Genomic DNA, 21,677 nt, shown 5'->3' on the forward strand with positions numbered 1-21,677 from the left:
ACCAAACTGTGGGTTTGCACAACCAAATAATTTCTGCACAAACTGTCAGAAACCATCTGCAGTTCAGCAAATGCTCTCCTTTGATGGCCTCTGGCAATCTGGAGAAGTGTGCTCTTCATGGATAAATTCCGGTTTCAACTATACCTGGCTGTAATGAATCTCTTCATCGTCTGAGGCGTACTAGGAAATATTGGACCAATATGCAGCGTGGTAAGTGTTCGTCATATTTATTACACTGAACACAGGAAACAAACGAACAAGCGAATAAAAAATAAAAAAAACAGTCCCGAATGGTGAAAAACACTGAAACGGGAAATAACCACCCACCAACAAGAGTGGGAAAACAGGCTACCTAAGTATGGTTCTCAATCAGAGACAACGATTGACAGCTGCCTCTGATTGGGAACCATACCAGGCCAAACACATAGAAATATAAACACAAGAACAAAACATAGAATGCCCACTCCAACTCACGCCCCAACCAACCTAAAATAGAAACATACAAAGGAACTAAGGTCAGGACTTGACAGTACCCCCCCCCAACCCCCCCCAAAAGTGGCAAAACCTAACCCCATAGGGGAGGGTCTGGGTGGGCATCTGTCCGCAGTGGCGGATCTGGCGCGGGACGTGGACCTCACTCTCGGCCCACTTAGGAGCGGCATCCCTCGCCGCCGACCTCGGACTGGGGACCCTTGCAGCGGGCCCCGAATCGATGGGAGACTCCGGCAGCTCCTGACTGAAGGGCGGCTCCGGCAGCTCCTGACTGACGGGCGGCTCCGGCATCTCCTGACTGACGGGCAGCTCCAGCATCTCCTGACTGACGGGCGGCTCCGGCATCTCCTGACTGACGGGCGGCTCTGGAAGCGCTGGACAGGAGGGAGACTCTGGAAGCACTGGACAGGAGGGAGACTCTGGAAGCGCTGGACAGGAGGGAGACTCTGGAAGCGCTGGACAGGAGGGAGACTCTGGAAGCGCTGGACAGGAGGGAGACTCTGGAAGCGCTGGACAGGAGGGAGACTCTGGAAGCGCTGGACAGGAGGGAGACTCTGGAAGCGCTGGACAGGAGGGAGACTCTGGAAGCACTGGACAGGAGGGAGACTCTGGAAGCGCTGGACAGGAGGGAGCACCTGGAGCGAGGAGACGGAGAGACAGCCTGGTGCATGGGGCTGCCACCGGAGGCCTGGTGCATGGAGGAGGCACTGGATGGACCGGACCTTTGAGGCGCACTGGAGGCCTCGAGCACCGAGCCTGCACAACCTGTCCTGGCTGGATACTCCCCGTAGCCAGGCAAGTGCGGTGGAGTGGAACAGGCGGCACTGGGCTGTGCTGGCGAACCGGGGACACTGTGCGTAGGGCTGGTGCCATATAACCCGGGCCGAGGAGACGCACTGGAGACCAGATGCGCTGAGCCGGCTTCATTGCTCCTGGCTCGATGCCCACTCTAGCCCAGCCGATACGAGGAGCTGCGATGTAGCGCACCTGGCTATGCCTGCACACTGGTGACACTGTGCGCCTCACGGCATAACACGGTGCCTGCCCGGTCCACCACTCGCCACGGTAAGCACGGGGAGTTGGCTCAGGTCTCCTACCTGACTTAGCCACACTCCCCGTCTGCCACCCCCCAAGAAATGTTTGGGGCTGCCTCCCGTCCCTGTTGCGCTGCCGTGCTAACTCCTCATAACACCGCCGCTCGGCTTTAGCTGCCTCCAGCTCTTTCCTGGGGCAGCGATATTCCCCAGCCTGCGTCCAAAATCTCCTCCCAAGTCCAGGAGTCCAGAACCCTCTGCTCCTGGTTTCCACGCTGCTTGGTCCGGTTGTGGTAGGTGGTTCTGTAACGGTTGTCGTCTTCTTCTGAGGAGGAGGAGTAGGAAATATTGGACCAATATGCAGCGTGGTAAGTGTTCGTCATATTTATTACACTGAACACGGGAAACAAACGATCAAGCGAATAAAGAAAAAACGAAACAGTCCCGAATGGTGAAAAACACTGAAACGGGAGATAACCACCCACCAACAAGAGTGGGAAAACAGGCTTCCTAAGTATGGTTCTCAATCAGAGACAACGATTGACAGCTGCCTCTGATTGGGAACCATACCAGGCCAAACACATAGAAATATAAACACAAGAACAAAATAGAATGCCCACCCCAACTCATGCCCTGACCAACCTAAAATAGAAACATACAAAGGAACTAAGGTCAGGACGTGACACTGGCAGATGGCGTTGTGTGAGCGAGTGGATTGCTTATGTCAATGTTGTGAACAGAGTGCCCCATGGTGGCAGTGGGGTAATGTTATTGGCAGGCATAAGCTACGGACAACAAAGACAATGCATTTTATCGATGGAAATTTGAACGAGATGCTGAGACCCATTGTCGTGCCATTCATCCACCGCCATCACCTCATGTTTCAGCATGATAATGCACGGCCCCATGTCACAAGGATCTGTGCACAATTCCTGGAAACTGAAAATGTCCCAGTTCTTTCATGGCCTGCATACTCACCAGACATATCACCCGTTGAACATGTTTGGGATGCTCTGGATCGACGTGTACGACAGCGTGTTCTATTTCCCGCCAATAACCAGCAACTTCGCACAGCCATTGATGAGGAGTGGGACAACATTCCACAGGCCACAATCAACAGCCTGATCAAGTCTATGCGAAGGAGACGTGTGGTGGCCAGACCAGATGCTGACTGGTTTTCTGATCCACGCCCCTACCTTTTTTTAAAGGTATATCTGTATTCCCAGTCAAGTGAAACCCATAGACTATGGACTAATGAATTTACATATTTTGACCAGGGGCAGGAGGAAAGGCAACTTCCATCTGATTTCACGGATGATTTACCCAGCTGGCATTTTGCTCAACCATTAGAGTAAGAATTCCTCCGTTTAATTTTTTAAAATATGAAATTAGCAGTGTTTCTGCTTCCTTATTCTGGGCTAATTTATTTATATGGCAAATATCCTGTGCAGATTAGTCTAGACCTGGGGTAAATATTCTGGGTGTGTTTAAGAATAACCCCTTACTGTGTGATATGTGGTCATTTGTTGTAAACTGACACTTACCTGGAAATCTAATTATCTAATGAATTTAGTAGACCGTGTTAACAGATTTCATATGAATCCACTTAACTCCTACCAATGTCAGTTACAGCCCCTAGATATAGATGAGTGTCTGCCATCTTTGAGAAACATTGCAAAACCACATCCACACCAAAATGACTCCGCTAATCTAAAACAAATACTAAGGTAATAGTAATCAATCTATATACTGGCTGATATTGCCCTTTGAATACCATTTACTGACAGGATATGATGATGCCTCACTTCTGGCCATGGAAGACTGAGCTGGGAAATATCTGGAGTCAGCAGGTGTAGTTTTAGATTTGAAAAGCCCTTAAAAAGAGAATTTTCCAGTTGGGGGTTTAATGGCAGGTCTGTTGAAGATGGCAGATCTCTGGATGAGGAGAGCACTAATCAATGAGTCTAGTGCTGAGTGGCGGAACGGAAGAGATCAACAGCCCAGTCCAGAGTCCCCTGTGTGTCCCTCTAATTGATAAATGATGCCAGGTCTGACTGTTTGGGATTCTGCATATTGGCATTATTCCACGGGTGCAGGGCCCTGCTGGGCTGTGCTGGGCCAGCGAACCACTGATCCAGTGATCCTCTCTCTGTCTGACTCTGGCTTAAGACTGCAGGGCAATGCACAGCACCACAGAATATCAATAAAAGTTTCGAAAATTCAGTGGGAGAAAAAGTGTATGCGTTTGTTATTGTCATGAGAAAGCCTTTGTAACCTTTTGTAGTAGCTCTTCAATGTTTATATTGTGTGGGGTTGAATGCTTTTCATTTGTGTGATTTTATTTTATGAAAAAAAAAATGAAAATGTCTCGACAGCACTTTTGAAGTTAAAATTAAATTACTAAAATGTAAATTAACATTAAAATGAATGTTGGCATTCATTTTTTTAACACATGAATATGAAAGTGGTTCTTTAGAGGAGCATCATTTTTTAACTGCAACATGGATTAGAACTGCAATCTTAATTAACCATTTTATGTTGAGGGATTTTGTTAGGATAAGATGCTCCTGTATCCAAGGGACCAGTTGTATCCATGCCAGCAGAGCCTAAAACTACATTGCCTTTAGGTAGAGTTCAATTGAAATTTGATTGGAATTTGGGGTTCATAACCATTTATATTCAACATTGACATGACAAGACAGAAATCATATCATAGCAGCCAACTGCTGAGGCATTGTAGATTGATGCATTTACAATAAGTACATGGTGATTATGCAGTATGATAGAGAAGCTACATTCTCCACTTTGCTTGGATCCCTAAAACACTCTGACCACATAACAAACCGATGTTCCTAAACCAATCAGTCTTATTATACTGAACAAAAATATAAACGTTAGAAGTGTTTCATGAGACTAAATAAACGTTTCCAGTATTTTTCCATATGCACAAATAGCTTATTTCTCTCACATTTTGTGCACACATTTGTTTACATCCCTGTTAGTGAGCATTTCTCCTTTACCAAGATAATCCATCCACCTGACAGGTGTGGCATATCAAGAAGCTGATTAAACAGCATGATCATCACACTGGTGCACCTTGTGATGTGGACAATTAAAAGGCCACTCTAAAATGTGCAGTTTTGTCACACAACACAATGCCACAGATGCCTGAAGTTTTGAGGGAGCGTGCAATTGGCATGGGGATTGCAGAAATTTCCACCAGAGCTTTTGCCAGAGAATTAAATATTAATTTCTATACCATAAGCCACCTCCAACGTCGTTTTAGAGAATTTGTTAGCACATCCAACCGGCCAAATGACCACAGACCACATGTAACCACGCCAGCCTAGGACCTCCACAGCTGGCTTCTTCACCTGCGAGATCGTCTGAGACCACCAACCGGGCAGCTGATGAAACTGTGGGTTTGCACAACCGAAGAGTTTCTGCACAAACTGTCAGAAACCGTCTCGGGGAAGCTCATCTCATCGTCCTCACCAGGGTCTGGCTAATGGCTGTAACAAGTTAAAGAGGCATCACGCATTTAGTACTATATCCATTGAAACGAGAGGCATATTGCTTTACATTTGTAAATTAATAATTACATTTACATTTTAGTAATTTAGCAGATGCTCTTATCCCTTTACAGGAGCTATTAGGCTTAAGTGCCTTGCTCAAGGGCACATCAACAGATAATGACATAACTGCAGTCTGAAGTATATTTCTATTGAGTAAGGATATTAAGGAAGTTTTTCCTACTCTTGGTGTTTTTCACACCTCTACGATTTGAGACTATTTTCCTAAAAGGTGTGAAGTCATCAACGTGGTCCAGTGCCACTGCCACTGCCACTCAATACCCAACCAATAAGCTACTTGTATAAATTAGAGATGTCACTAAATAATTCAGCTCTTGACACAGGGGGCTGACCACTAAATACTTCCACACGGAAGAGTCAGAGTATCCAACCACAGCCTAACCTGCATTCCTCTGAGTTCATGCAAAATTCATCCCATTAGTCAACGCACATGGACCAACCATGTCTCCTCCTGCCACACCAATGGGTGGTGTCTACCAAACAACTTATCCTTCTCAGATAGACTGGAGTTTGTCTAGTCACCACTGAAATCTGACATTAAGACATGAGCACCTCAAATCCTATAAAGAGATACTTAGGGCAGGAGTTTTTTCTTGACTGCGTGACCTGTCCAGGAAACCCTGCTTGTCCTAGTCATACTGTTTTATCCATACAGGATTACAAACCCACAAAGACTGTACCTACCAGACAACAGGCCTGTTTCATATGGCAGGCCCCATAACCACAATGACAAAGGAGTTGCTACTACTGCTACTGTATCTGTTATCATTCCATCAATCATGCAGGGATCCCATTACGTGCAACATCCTTCAGTCATAAAGGGCCTTCTCTCTCAGGGATTCCCACAGACAAATTAGCACAGTCAAGAACTCAAACACAATAACATTAGTGTACTGTCTACTAGTCTACTATTAGCGTACTGATGACATGTCCTGAGTAGCTTAGTTGCGCTTGCTACGCTGGGGTTGTGGGTTTGATTCCCACGGGAGACCAGAAAGAAAATGTATGCACTCACTACTGTAAGTGAGTGTCTGCTAAATGACTAAAATGTAAAATATCTACTGTACATAATTATCATGATAATAGTATGACAATAATATCAAACCCTATGCAAATTATAAATAGTTCTGGAACCATATTCTAACTGGGTTCTGCTCGCCTGAGTTAGAATGTCCACCCTACCTCGATGCCTGATGAGCGGAACAAGAGGAGGGTGTTCCTGGAGCAACTGGGAAAGGCACTTGTAACCCCACACATTCAAAGAAGGGAGCGCCTCCCCCGCACAGCAGCCTCTGCAGCGCCTGAAAGCTGTTCAGGGGCCCGAATCTTGTCCTGATCCACCTGAGGCTGCAGCTGGGGCAGGCAAGAGGAGGAGATGCCAATAGTCCTACATGTGCTAATTAGAGTTGATTGATTCATGTTGTTCACATTTTTGTTTTGTATCTATTGTCTTATGTTCGTATTTATTGTTGTTGTTTATACACTTTGTGGGTGGGGGCAATGGTTCAAAAAATGGGAGAAGACTCATATTTTGTTGTTGAAGTCCTCATTCTACAGTATATAAGAATATATCAAAAGAATATGCCAAAAAAGTAAGACGGTTATTGTTTCCCTTCAATAAAATGCATTCAAAACTACTTAGGCTATACAAGTGCCATCTCTTGCTAAAAAATGTATGTTTACACCTATGCAGTACCTTTAGCAATAATAATAATAATAATAATAATAGACCTCTACTTTAGTAAAGAAAACAATTATGACAGGTGTGTTGTTATAAAAAGGAGTGGTGTCCACTGATTAAATGCAGTCTTTCTGCATTGTGAAGAGGGAAAACCCAGATATTCACAAAGTTTGTGATGAATGACAGGTTATTTCTTCATGCAAAATATATTTGGGGTTTAAAATTCAATTAAGCTGCTTCATTTTATGGGTTTAGTGAAGGAGGGTCACTTTTTACCCTTAGGACAAGGGGAGTATACAGAATGTTAAGACTACACAAGGCTTCAAGTAATGAAGGACGGTCATTTCTCTTTGCTTATTTGAGCTGTTCTTGCCATAACATGGACTTGGTCTTTTACCAAATAAGACTATCTTCTGTATACCACACCTACCTTGTCACAACACAACTGATTGGCTCAAATGCATTAAGAGGGAAAGAATTTCTTCAAATTAACTTTTAAGAAGGCACACTTGTTAATTGAAATGCATTCCAGGTGACTACCTCATGAAGTTGGTTGAGAGAATGCCAAGAGTATGTAAAGCTGTCATCGAGGCAAAGGGTGGCTATTTTAATAATCTCAAATATAAAATATATTTTGATTTGTTTAACACTTTTTTGGTTACTACATGATTCCATATGTGTTATTTTATAGCTTTGATGTCTTCGCTATTATTCTACAATGTAGAAAATAGTAAAAATAAAGAAAAACCTGAATGAGTAGGTGTTCTAAAGCTTTTGCCTGGTACTGTACATATCCCAAGAAGCCATGGATTACGGGCAACATCCACACTAAGCTAAAGGCTAGAGCTGCCGCTTTCAAGAAGCGGGACGTTATACAGTGCTGATTTTAGCATGTACATCTTGGTGGGGAAAACTCCCCCAATTTTCTGCATGTCAGCAAGACCGATACACAACGCAACACAATAAACAATACATTAATTGCACTATAATGGTGCCCACAAACTGTTAGAACCTACATAAAGCCATCCCAGAGTTTTCTTTTCAGCACCATGGAGTGAATCCTTACCACTAATATACCTAGCTATCAGCGAAGCCTTGTCTGGCAGCGAAACAGTTCATTCAGCCTCATTTACTGCCTGTAAAAAAAAATTGCTGATATGGCTGACTTGCTTAAACAAATGTTGTTTCTACTGACAATTGAGATGTACCAACTATGGCATAAGGGAACGAGAGCGGATAAGAGGCAATCCATAATTTCGATTAAGACAATGAGTGAGATAAGACGGATGTTGTCAATGTAACTATGTATTCAGTACTTTTGAAATGTACAGCGACAGAATTCAGAACATGGACCGTTCTTACAGTATTCTCCCTGTACACCAAGTCAGAACCGTAGGATAAATAAAGGGATTATATAAGCAGACAATGAAAGCTCTTACAATATTTGATAGTGACTTTTCTCTAAAACAGGCTATAGGCTACATGTGCACCACCAAGTCAGAACAGTAGGCTAAATTATGAGGGGGAAAGGGACCAAACTATTAGGTCGAGGCACATGGGCTACTAATAGCTTACTACACAACATACACTTAATATTACTTTCTTAGCTACAGTATACATATCTTGCTGGAATAATACATAATTTATGCAGCAGCATATTATACATTTTTGGACTCACCTTGTTGTGCTGTGCTCATTTGAACAAGAAAGTGGCGCTGTGGTCCTTTTTGTGGGCACATTTTGTTATCAAACTTTGTCATCAAAGTCTGGCATTCTCTGGATTTATGGTGCTTTCAAGACAACTGGAAACTCGAAAATAAAACGGTTGAATCATGCCGTCAGTGATCTTCAGGTCGGAGCTTTAGAAAGAGGCCTGAGTTCTCAATTTGGAATTCTGAGTTGGATGATTGTTCAAAACATATTTTCCCAGTCGGAGCTCGTTTTTTTCTGAGTTCCCAGTTATCTTGAACTCACAAGTCTGAGATTTTCCAGTTGTATTGAACGCGGCAGAAGTCATGCTGGATTGACATTATGGCCAAGTATTCAACCTTTTCTGGCCCATGGTGTTGCATGCGAGTGTTTATCCTTTTAAGCTTGGAAAAGAGACCCTTAAACCTAGACTTGGACCACACACCCTCTCTACTGAATAGCAGGCTAGTGATTGCTTTGTTAAATTTGCAATTTCCAACTTGTTGTCTAATGTTTATGTCCAATGGTCGAAGAGCACTGAAACGTTTTATATATAATTTTCTCTGTATTACAAGGATTGAAAAGGATTTGTCAGTAAATTGTCAACTTAATTTATGATGATGTAATGTGATTTGACGTAATTTTATCTGTGGCCAAGGACCTTGGCCCTTCTTGGATGGGCACTTCTAATGTAAATCTACAATAAGGCAGCACCCAAGGGGCTTCAATTTTTTTAGCTCTCCCTGTAGATTTTGCGGTGACGTAGTGTCCCCATGAATGACAGAAAACTGAGCCAATCACAGCGCAACTAGAGAACATTACCAACCCTTACGCCCTGTATTTTCCACTGGTTGCCCCACCACCACAGAAAGCACTGAGCTAAACTGAAACACCTGCATTTTGGAGCTGCCTTACTCAAGAAGCAAAAAAGATCCTGTTTGTATGCGGCATTTTGATGTTTTTTTTTACATTGTTTGCAAACTGATGTACAGTGCCTTGCGAAAGTATTCGGCCCCCTTGAACTTTGCGACCTTTTGCCACATTTCAGGCTTCAAACATAAAGATATAAAACTGTATTTTTTTGTGAAGAATCAACAACAAGTGGGACACAATCATGAAGTGGAACGACATTTATTGGATATTTCAAACTTTTTTAACAAATCAAAAACTGAAAAATTGGGCGTGCAAAATTATTCAGCACCCTTAAGTTAATACTTTGTAGCGCCACCTTTTGCTGCGATTACAGCTGTAAGTCGCTTGGGGTATGTCTCTATCAGTTTTGCACATCGAGAGACTGACATTTTTTTCCCATTCCTCCTTGCAAAACAGCTCGAGCTCAGTGAGGTTGGATGGAGAGCATTTGTGAACAGCAGTTTTCAGTTCTTTCCACAGATTCTTGATTGGATTCAGGTCTGGACTTTGACTTGGCCATTCTAACACCTGGATATGTTTATTTTTGAACCATTCCATTGTAGATTTTGCTTTATGTTTTGGATCATTGTCTTGTTGGAAGACAAATCTCCGTCCCAGTCTCAGGTCTTTTGCAGACTCCATCAGGTTTTCTTCCAGAATGGTCCTGTATTTGGCTCCAGCCATCTTCCCATCAATTTTAACCATCTTCCCTGTCCCTGCTGAAGAAAAGCAGGCCCAAACCATGATGCTGCCACCACCACGTTTGACAGTGGGGATGGTGTGTTCAGCTGTGTTGCTTTTACGCCAAACATAACGTTTTGCATTGTTGCCAAAAAGTTCAATTTTGGTTTCATCTGACCAGAGCACCTTCTTCCACATGTTTGGTGTGTCTCCCAGGTGGCTTGTGGCAAACTTTAAACGACACTTTTTATGGATATCTTTAAGAAATGGCTTTCTTCTTGCCACTCTTCCATAAAGGCCAGATTTGTGCAATATACGACTGATTGTTGTCCTATGGACAGTCTCCCACAGCTGTAGATCTCTGCAGTTCATCCAGAGTGATCATGGGCCTCTTGGCAGCATCTCTGATCAGTCTTCTCCTTGTATGAGCTGAAAGTTTAGAGGGACGGCCAGGTCTTGGTAGATTTGCAGTGGTCTGATACTCCTTCCATTTCAATATTATCGCTTGCACAGTGCTCCTTGGGATGTTTAAAGCTTGGGAAATCTTTTTGTATCCAAATCCTGCTTTAAACTTCTTCACAACAGTATCTCGGACCTGCCTGGTGTGTTCCTTGTTCTTCATGATGCTCTCTGCGCTTTTGACGGACCTCTGAGACTATCACAGTGCAGGTGCATTTATACGGAGACTTGATTACACACAGGTGGATTGTATTTATCATCATTAGTCATTTAGGTCAACATTGGATCATTCAGAGATCCTCACTGAACTTCTGGAGAGAGTTTGCTGCACTGAAAGTAAAGGGGCTGAATAATTTTGCACGCCCAATTTTTCAGTTTTTGATTTGTTAAAAAAGTTTGAAATATTCAATAAATGTCGTTCCACTTCATGATTGTGTCCCACTTGTTGTTGATTCTTCACAAACAAATACAGTTTTATATCTTTATGTTTGAAGCCTGAAATGTGGCAAAAGGTCGCAAAGTTCAAGGGGGCCGAATACTTTCGCAAGACACTGTATTTATGCTAAAATAACATGCAAAACAGGCAACAGGTGGGGTTCTGCCCTGAATGACGGGTCACCATTGCGCTTGTAAGAAATTACCTCTGACGATCCATAAAACAGGCAATGTGTAAATACAGGACTAAGATCAAACCCTACCTGTTGTTTAAGATTTTTTTGTTTTTGTTGATTTAAACATATTTATTTGATTTGGTTTTGAAGCAGCAGGCAAGACTGACCTAGCATCATTTGTAAAGCAGCATAGAGATTATTCTTTAACCATAATCCTCTATTCTTATTTCTGAGATTCAGGCATCATTTCAACCCACCGCCTTTCAGGGATCTTTGCATATATTACTAGAGAAATAAGCAGTTAATGGGATCGCTATATTTAGGAGACAGGTGTAATGCAATCCTTACAAAACGCCAACCATTGTTGTGTGTCCAATCTGACAGTAGAGTGGTTTTATTAAAATCACCCAGGCTTACAGTAGCTCACACGGGCTGTTCACTGGCCTGTTCTGAGGGAAATGTGGAGTCTGAGCCGAGAGGAGAATCCTGCAGCAACAGGAAATTTTGAATTATTATGTGTATTATAATTAATTGACTTTTTTTGTAGGTGTTGATACATTTTTTGGTAGGACAAATCAAATCTAACATTTTAAAGTGAACATTACAAACTTTAGAAGCCTTTTTAAATCTGGAATACACTACAAGTTTGCATTTCCTGCTGTGCAGGACCATTATCAGCAACAAAAGAGTGATCAAATTAAGATCCTACATCTGTAGCTATTTTCAGGAAGTTTAATGAGGACACCCCTCACACGTGATGCTCTCTCATGCCCTACAGCATCAGTATGCCATATGCAGTGTTTCTTGGCAGTAGAGAATAATTTTTTGGTTGGAGGCATTCAAGTCACTCACTGCCCCAACACAACTCCCTCCTCAGTCAGGAAAGTAAATGAGAAACATCATCCTCTTCCACCCCGTCCTTCCCCAATCCAGCTTCAAACACAGGCCGTGTTGTCATATGATCTCCATTATCAGGCGGATGGCCATGCTCCTGAAGACATCCCTCTGACTCCTCTGTGCCTTTCCTCATCACGAGGGAGCCAGTCTTCTGTTGCCATGGCATCCCCAGAGACTTCGCAGCAAATCGATGCAGCCTCTGATTATAATTGGATTTCCCCCCACCAAATTGCAGTGCAGTGATGACACGGGGGGGTCCTACGATCTCCACACAGGGGTCCCACTCCCTAATCTTTGGAATCAATTATGCTAATGCCCAGTCCCTCCGTTTGTGGTGTGCAATCCTGGCCATAAGCAGTTCTGCAGACAACCTCCCTGCCGAGATCTAAGCAGTAAACCTCTCAAGTTCTTAGAAGTCTCAGACTGCAAACTGACCAGACAACAGGGATTTGCTGCCCTGTCTGAACCAGTGTCACAGAGGGGAGTAGATTCTCATCTTTTGAGGACAGATGCTGCGTGCCACTATAGTACTGTCTGTGTATAAGTATTTATAATAAGGAAAGGGGTGATTGTATTAGCCAATTAATATATTTATGTTAGATAGATAATGTTGTGTTACTCTGGAATGTTGTATGTATGTCCATTCAGTGATAGATGTTCAGAAAGGATATAAATAATGTAATATGATGTATAGTCATCCTGATATGAGGGTCAGATAATGTGTATCTACAAGGCTGATAATGCAGTAATAAATCTACCCACACAGCCCCTGGGACCTAGCTGTGCCAGCAGCAGCCGTGCACGACCTACCTCATAGTCGAAGAGCAGGTGCAGCTGATTGTCGATCCACTCCTCAATATCCAGCCTCCTCTGCAGGTCCTTGCGGTTGTATTTGACGGTCAGCTTGCCCAGTTTGCGACGCGTATGCTCCTCTTTTTTATCTGCGGACTGGAACATCACCCTGGACTGGGTGACTGGCTCCGACGCCATGCCTGCCATGGCCTCGGGTAAAACAGCTTAGGAAACACACAGCCGTCTCTCTCTCTCTTTCTATCTCTCCCTCTGTCTCTGGTGCTCTCACTCCCACCCTCTCTCTTGCTGTCTTTCTTGTGTGCTCGATCTTTTTCTTCTTCTCTTGCTCTAGCTCTCCTACATATCTATCTTGCTTGCTCCGTCTGTCTATGTGCACTCGTCTCCCCCCCCCCCCCCCCCCCCGCCTCCCTCCCTCGCTGCCTGTGGAGGATGGTAATGAAATATGCCTCTCTCTCTGTGTGTGTCTAGGTGTGCTATCCTTTTCTCTCAGGTAGGAGTGCATAGGTCAATTACAGAGTGATAAAAGCTGAGAAAGGGATGAGAGGGCAACTAAAGATCGGAGTGGTTATAAATACATTTATTTAACCATTTTGTTATCCAGAAAAATATCCATGTCCCAAATTCTAACACATGCGGGTTTCACATTTTCCAATGTGCCCTAATCAGGAGTTTACTCAGTGCTTGACTGAGTAAAGAGCTTACCGGAGCTGAGTACCGGCACCTAAAATGTTCTACTGCTTGAGGTCCTGCACCTCTTATAGAATACTGTATAAGCTCAAAAGTATTGTGGAGCTCCTGCACCTAAATATAAAAGGTACCGGCACCCAAAATGAGTACCAGAACCTACTGTATTTCAGTCCAAGTCAAGCACTGAGTTTACTGTATTACTCAGTGGCTTATCATCTCTACATCACAGCATGTGGAAACTCTTGGCCATCTCTGTTCATCCACACTTACCTACCTACGTTTCCCTGACAGGTGATCCAGACTTCCTCCAGTGTTCATTAGATCGCCCCCACATCATTTATAACAGCTATTATCAGGTGTACGTTTAATAAGCCTTGAAGTCAAATTGGCATCCTCAGTTACACCTCCATCAATAATGGATAAAAGAGAGAGCAGATAAATGCTGTGAACAATCACTCAGAGGGTAAAACCAGTTATAAAGACTCTGAACTAACCCATTTCATTTGAGAAGGTCAAATATCACCAGGAACTAAATTAGTCAAAATTAAAACTACTTCGTGTTTCTTTCTGTGCCAAACTAGTACAGTTGAGACTAGAGGGATAACAAGGGTACGCTGTAGTTTCCACAGATCCTTTTACAATAATAACAATGAGACCCTGCTTTTTGTTTCGGCAGTGTGTATCAGTCAGCCGTGGTGTTGCGTGTTCCCCTGCTGAGGCAACGTCTGTTACAAACACCGAATTATTGAGCACCTCTAGCAGCTCACCTTTCCAGGCAAACAAATTAATTCATACAATTCACTGATACCCGGTTCTGCCCCATCAGGCTGACTGAAAGGGGACTGGGTCTGGAACTGGGCAATTAGGAGACCTGGACTGGCCATCTCTTCATTCTAGAATGGGAGGAATGAGACACCTCACATAAGTGCTGGATCTCACATCAACTTGACTCTTATCCCTTGATTGGTTCTTTTTATACTGCAGAGTCTGTGTTAAATATGATGCTCTTCTGTTTTTACTAGTTTGCTGGACTTGGGGGTATAATAGTGTGTTACTCATAACACTGCCAACAACACACATATAGTGTGTGTGTTTTAAAAGGTTATTGATTTTCACAATGGACCCCTATTACTTGTTTCAGGCAGCAGCCATGACTCAGTACAGGAGTGACTCAGTACAGGAGTCACGATGCAGCATCAGCTTCATGTAAAGAGGACATGAAGATGAGATAAATATGAAAGGGGCCCATGAGACTGACATTCTGACAACTATTTCAGAATACACTAAAGAAACTGATTGTTCAGATGATCTGGATAATTTTCTGTCTGACACTGCCATCTAGAGGATATAAAAAGGTTCCATTTGGTAAAAGTGAGAATGAAAACATTGACGCTATATAGCCTGTCAGAGATTTGAGCACTAAATGCAACAGGACATTGCATGCATTGGCCTATAGTCGTAGGCATCCACTGTATGATATTAATATTTAAAAAATAAATATAAAAGAAGAGAAGCCAGGTTAGTCCTAGCCCCAGAGAGAAATAGAGATATGCTGGCGACATGCTATGACAGCAACATGCATTTCTTAATTCTTGTCAGATGGGCTACTGCGTTTGCTATACATATATCGGGGGACAGAAGGAGACTAATAAGTTATTTTTCGATCAGAATTTTTTTAAATATATAAAGATAAGCATTATATTGGACTCTGGTAGGCCTAAAATGTTCTTCCTCACCTTAAATTCAACTGTCAGAGTCAGTTGGAGCGCTAGTGCGTGCTGCCTTTATATCATAGGCCTGCAGTATAGACAAATATCCACACCACGGCTAACTTTTACAAAAGGCATTAGAACTGCTGTATTTCTGTATTTTGAAAGTTATATATCTCGAAAACTTGATTTTGGGACCAAATCAACAATGGACTAATGAAACAAATACCAAAAGATAGTTTTTGGGTGGAGTTTTCCTTTAAACTAAATACTGAGCACACAATTAAAAATACCTAATTTACCCACCGAAAATTACTCAACAGAATGAAATTTAAAGAACTGGTTTAGATTCATAAATAGGCTTACAATAATAACAATGATATAAAATAATAATAATAATAATGATGAAACAAATTATTATAAATACAAAAAAAAAAAGTTTTAAAAATTGCATCCTACCTGAATTGCAAGTTGCACAGTAGCCTGCATTTGGCCATTTGTATGGTTTTAAACATATTCTGCTAATGTCTTCCATCATGTAAAAAAAATGTCTGCACTGAAGATGTCTATATCAACACCATTATCCCAGAAATCCTAGACCCACACCAATTTGCATACCGCCTCAACAGATCCACAGATTATGCAATCTCTATTGCACTCCACCTGCCCTTTCACACCTGAACAAAAGGAACACATATGTGAGAATGATATTCACTGACTGCAGCTCAGCGATCAACACTATTGTGCCCTCAAAGCTCGTCACTAAACTAAGGACCCTGGGACTAAACACCTCCCTCTGCAACTGCCCCCAGGTGGTAAGGGAAGGTAACAACACATATACACCGCTGATCCTCAACACAGGGGCCCCTCAGCGGTGCGTGCTCAGTCCCCTCCTGTACTCCCTGTTCACTCATGACTGCATGGCCAGGCACGACTCCAACACCATCATTAAGTTTGCCGATGACACAATAGTGTAGGCTTGATCACCGAGAACAATGAGCCTATAGGGAGGAGGTCAGAGACTGCCAGGACAACACCACACTAGGCCAACGTGATCAAGACAAAGGAGATGATTGTGGACAACAATAACAATAGCGAAGTTAGCCAAATACATTTCAACTCAGTTTTTCACAATTCCTGACATTTGATCCTAGTGGGAATTTTTACTAGGATAAAATGTCAGGTATTGTGAAAAACTGAGTTTTGCTAAGGTAAAACTTCAGACTTCAACTGTAGTCGACTTCACTATTGTTATTTATTTTACCCCTTTTTTTCTCCCCAATTTCATGGTATCCAATTGTTAGTAGTCTTGTCTCATCGCTACAACTCCCATACAGGCTCGGGAGAGACGAATGTCGAGAGCCATGCCTCCTCCGAAACACAACCCAAGCGGACCGGAAGCCAGCCGCACCAATGTGTAGGAGGAAACACTGTGCACCTAGCAACCTGGTCAGTGTTGTATTCGGCGCATGTGACAAATACAATTTGATTTGATTTATTGGTCTGCTAATACAGGACTAGTAAGTGCCAAGTGCTCTACTTTTGTGATTTTAGTTTTTTAACTAAATGTATTTCAGTGTTTACCAGCACTTGTAACTTCAGTCTGATAATTATCTGTACAAAACAGTTAACCTGATAATACTTGTGGAATATAAAATTACTCGCTTGATATAGATTTTCCAGTTCCTTGAAATACTTTGCAAATACAACTCGGGAGAGTTGAATAATAGTGAAGACATCAAAACTATGAAACAACGCATATGGAATCATGTAGTAACCAAAAAAGTGTTAAACAAATCAAAATATATTTTACTTTTGAGATTCTTCAAAGTAGCCTTGATGACAGCTTTGCACACTCTTGGCCTTCTCTCAACCAGTTTCATGAGGTAGTCAGTCACCTGTAATGCATTTCAATTAACAGGTGTGCTTTGTTAAAAGTTAATTTGTGGAATTTCTTTCCTTCCTAATGAGTTTGAGCCAATCAGTTTTGTTGTGACAAGGTATGAGTGTACAGAAGATAGCCCTATTTGGTAAAAGACCTAAGCAGTGTTCGAATACTCATACGAACCAGATTAGCTGTACTATTTGTGATGTAAATTGAGTATGTAGCATTATTATTGTTGTTCATAGTATGGATATAGTTAGTATGCTAAAAGTTCCAGGATGTAGTACTAAATTCACCAAAATATGAAGTACACAAGCAGTGGACACTATTTCCGTGATTTTAGGGCTCATAATACAATTCATCAGAAAATGGGCGTGGCTTCACAACTTTTTCAGATTTCAAGAAAATAGCAGAAAATATGGAGCAGCAGCCCGACGAGAGTGGATACAATTTCATTGCTTTAACTAATTATGACAAATGTTAAGAAAATGTTGAGCAAAGTAATAAAGTCATTACTTTTCAAATAAGTTACACGTAATGTTGGCTGACAATTTGTTGGCTACGCTATCTTTATGAACCGCAGCATATCATTACAGCAGTATGTACCGGTATGTTAGCTAGCTAGCTAACGTTAGTTGGCTACTAATACATTGAACTTGCTAGTATATTAACTATATGTCATTCCTAGCTTAGCTAAGTGGTATAGTCGTTGTGTGTTCTCAATGGTCATTGTTAATTCACTCTGGCTATCTACTCAGATGAATTTACAAACACTCAACACCCGGCATTTAATATGACCGGTATCAGTAAACATCAGCAAAAAAAACGTAATTAAATTGTTGCCAGCAGCACAGTTACAGTCACCAACACTCTGGATAACATGAAAACAACCAGCTCTGCTAGGGCAAGTAAAATTATCAGATGGAGGTGTTCTCTCATTTGTGTCTGTCAGTAGCTAGACAGTTAGCTTGGGTGCTTGACTGCCGTTGTGAGGTCAGAACGTTTGGAATAATCCTACTCCTCGGCCAGAGCGTCCAATGTGCCCTCTGAATTTACAAATGCCCAGAGAGCACTCCAGATTGAATTTACGAGCACACTCAGTCGTAAAATGTCTAGCTAGTAATTTGTTATGCTAACAAGCTAGTAAGATGTTGCATAGCAACATAATCAAACTTCCAGCAGACAGGCGAAGAGCTAGTACGCTCAACTGAAAGGATATCATTTGTTTACAGAATACTAAAATGAATTAATAGTATATACACAAGCATGCTTTTGCGGCACAGTCGATAGCACGCCGGACCTTGGGCTCGAAGGTCGAGGGTTCGAGACCTGCTCTCTGCTGTTTCATTACATTGGTGTCGGAAGTGATCGGACCTTGCATCCACGACAGTGTGTGTGCTTGGCCAGTGAGCGCGTTCCTGTAAGACGTAGAGCCACAAGCTAGCGCGAGGACGTGCTCTTTGAAAGGAGGGAGTAGTGCAATGACCCTGGGTTTATAAGCATGGCGTTGGAGCATACTTTTGAGGCACATTCGATAGCGCGCCGGACCTCGGGCTCGAAGGTCGAGGGTTCGAGACCTGCTCCCTGCCGTTTCATTACAGTATGTTAGTATGGGTATTCGAACACAGCTCAAATAAGCAAAGAGAAACGACATTCCATCATTACTTTAAGACATGAAGATCAGTCAATTCTGAAAATTGCAAGACTTCTAGTGCAGTAGCAAAAACTATCAAGCGCTATGATGAAACTGGCTCTCATGAGGACCGCCCAGAGGAACCTTTCGGTTACTGGCCCAACGCTCCTGCCGTCCCTAAAGGACCTCTACTAAAGGACACCAATAATAAGAAAAGACTTGCTTGGGTCAAGAAACACGAGCAATGGACATTAGACCGGTGGAAATTTGTCCTTTGGTCTGATGAGTCCAAATTTGATGATCTCCGCATGTCTGGTTCCCACCGTGAAGCATGGAGGAGGATGTGTGATGGTGTGGGGGTGCTTTGCTGGTGACACCATTTAGAATTGAAGGCACACTTAACCAGCATGGCTACCACAGCATTCTGCAGCGATACGCCATCCCATCTGGTTTGCGCTATCATTTTTTTTTCAACAGAACAATAACGCAACACACCTCCAGGCTGTGTAAGGGAAAAGCAGTCAACAAGTGCTCAGCATATGTAGGAACTTTGAACTTTGTTCAAGACTGTTGGAAAAGCCTTCCAGGTGATGCTGGTTGAGAGAATGCCAAAACTGCAAAGCTGTCATCAAGGCAAAGCGTGGCTACTTTGAAGAATCTCAAATATAAAACATATTTTGATTTGTTTAACACTTTTTTGGCTACTACATGATTCCATATGTGTTATTTCATAGTTTATGCCTTCACTATTCTTTTACAATGTAGAAAATAGTACAAATTAAGAAAAAACCTTGAATGATTACGTGCCCAAACTTTTGACTGGTACTGTATTTATTTATTTTCAGATTTTTCAGGGTGTGCTGCAGTATTCTCAACACCCCTACTTCTAGGAGCTCATCCAAATTGGACCTGGGGCTTTTCCCACCCGGACCGATATGCATGAATATTTTTTTAATATAGAGGCCGGTTCCGAACGGACCCAAGAACAACTAGACCCATTCCGTATAGACCTGGTCTGATCTAGACCAAGTTCGAGCCCATCCGAGTGAGAGAAGCAGCAAAAAACATTTTTTTAAACTACTTTATTTACCAAAGCTGATAAAGCCTAAGAAGAGGGAGAGGTGCTGCTCTAGAAGGCGGGGGAGGGGCCATACTGTGAGCTAGTGACATGGGGGAGAGCAGGAGAGCAGGAGGGAGAGACAAGAGACAATCAAGCCGACTCGCGCTATAGTAGATTAATAAAGTCAGCAAAAAAAGAAACGTCCTCTCACTGTCAACTGTGTTTATTTTCAGCAAACTTAACATGTGTAAATATGGAACAATGTGTCCCTAAACAAAGGGAAGGTCAAAATCAAAAGTAACAGTCAGTATCTGGTGTGGCCACCAGCTGCATTAAGTATGGCAGTGCATCTCCTCCTCATGGACTGCACCAGATTTGCCAGTTCTTGCTGTGAGATGTTACCCCACTCTTCCACCAAGGCACCTGCAAGTTCCCGGACATTTCTGGGAGGAATGGCACACCGACCCAGACTATGACGGACACTCCACCTCCAAATCGATCCCGCTCCAGAGTAAAGGCCTCGGTGTAACGCTCATTCCTTCGACGATAAACGCGACTCTGACCATCACCCCTGTTGAGACGAAACCGCGACTCGTCAGTGATGAGCACTTTTTGCCAGTCCTGTCTGGTCCAGTGATGGTGGGTTTGTGCCCATAGGCGACATTGTTGCCGGTGATGTCTGGTGAGGATCTGCCTAACAACAGGCCTATAAGCCCTCAGTCTAGCCTCTCTCAGCTTATTGCGGACAGTTTGAGCACTGATGGAGGGATTGTGCGTTCCTGGTGTAACTCGGGCAGTTGTTGTTGCCATCCTGTACCTGTCCCGTAGGTGTGATGTTCCGATTTACCGATCCTATGTAGGTGTTGTTACATGTGGTCTGCCATTGCGAGGACGATCAGATGTCTGTCCTGTCTCGCTGTAGCGCTGTCTTAGACACCTCACAGTACAGACATGGCAATTTATTGCCCTGCCCACATCTGCAGTCCTCATTTTCCCTTGCAGCATGCCTAAGGCACATTCACGGAGATTAGCAGGTACCCTGGGCATCTTTCTTTTGGTGTTTTTCAGAGTCAGTAGAAAGGCCTCTTTTGTGCCCTACATTTTCATAACTGTGACCTTAATTGCCTACACTGTTAGTCTTAACGACTGTTCCACAGGTGCATGTTCATTAATTGTTTATGGTTCATTGAACAAGCATGGGAAACAGTGTTTAAACCCTTTACAATGAAGATCTGTGAGGTTGTTTGGATTTTTATGAATTATCTTTGAAAGACAGGGTCCTAAAAAAGGGCCGTTTCTTTTTTTGCTGAGTTTAGCTAGAGTATTATCATTAAATATGATTATGTAGTACTTGTCTTGGACTGCATCAAACTGGGAGAAGCCAATAGACTAATAGCTAGAGTATTATCATTAAATTATTATCTAGTACTTGTCTTGGACTGCATCAAACCGGGAGAAGCTAGTTAAGCTAGCTAGTTAGGCTAACGCCTCAATCATACAGACAGCGTCATTGCGTTTTGGTACACCAGAAGTACATTCATTTCTAACGGAACACTGTGTTTGCCTTGCAGTATTGAGTTGCAGTGCACATGTTGGATTTATCGAACGTATGCATCAAATTGTATGTGGAAACGACTTGACAGAAATGGTAGCAGGTGAATGTTGAACTTTTGTTTGCACGCATACCATTTTGCACAATGATGCTGTTGGTGTGACAAAGGTAACTGAGGTTGCAGTGCATGCGCTTTCTCATCCAAAAGTTACAAATAACAACTCCTTTCAGAATATTAAGTAGCAGCCCAGTTAGCTCTTGGTCAGTATAGCCGATCCTTCTCCTTTAA

The 21,677-nt window shown here is 42.8% G+C and overlaps 1 protein-coding gene across 1 annotated transcript in view; it reads right to left on the reverse strand.

Annotated features, from left to right (window-relative positions):
- The window catches only part of LOC110505473 (protein phosphatase 1 regulatory subunit 14B), a 19,676-nt gene extending 6,406 nt beyond the window's left edge, over nucleotides 1–13,270 (reverse strand). The window contains exon 1 of the mRNA XM_021584712.2: nucleotides 12,860–13,270. Within this exon, the coding sequence (XP_021440387.1) occupies nucleotides 12,860–13,048 (189 nt within the window). The 5' untranslated portion in view covers nucleotides 13,049–13,270. The remainder of the gene's footprint in view (nucleotides 1–12,859) is intronic.
- Between the last annotated feature and the right edge of the window lie 8,407 nt (nucleotides 13,271–21,677).

Source organism: Oncorhynchus mykiss, chromosome 25, assembly GCF_013265735.2.
Source record: "Oncorhynchus mykiss isolate Arlee chromosome 25, USDA_OmykA_1.1, whole genome shotgun sequence".
Taxonomy (NCBI): domain Eukaryota; kingdom Metazoa; phylum Chordata; class Actinopteri; order Salmoniformes; family Salmonidae; genus Oncorhynchus; species Oncorhynchus mykiss.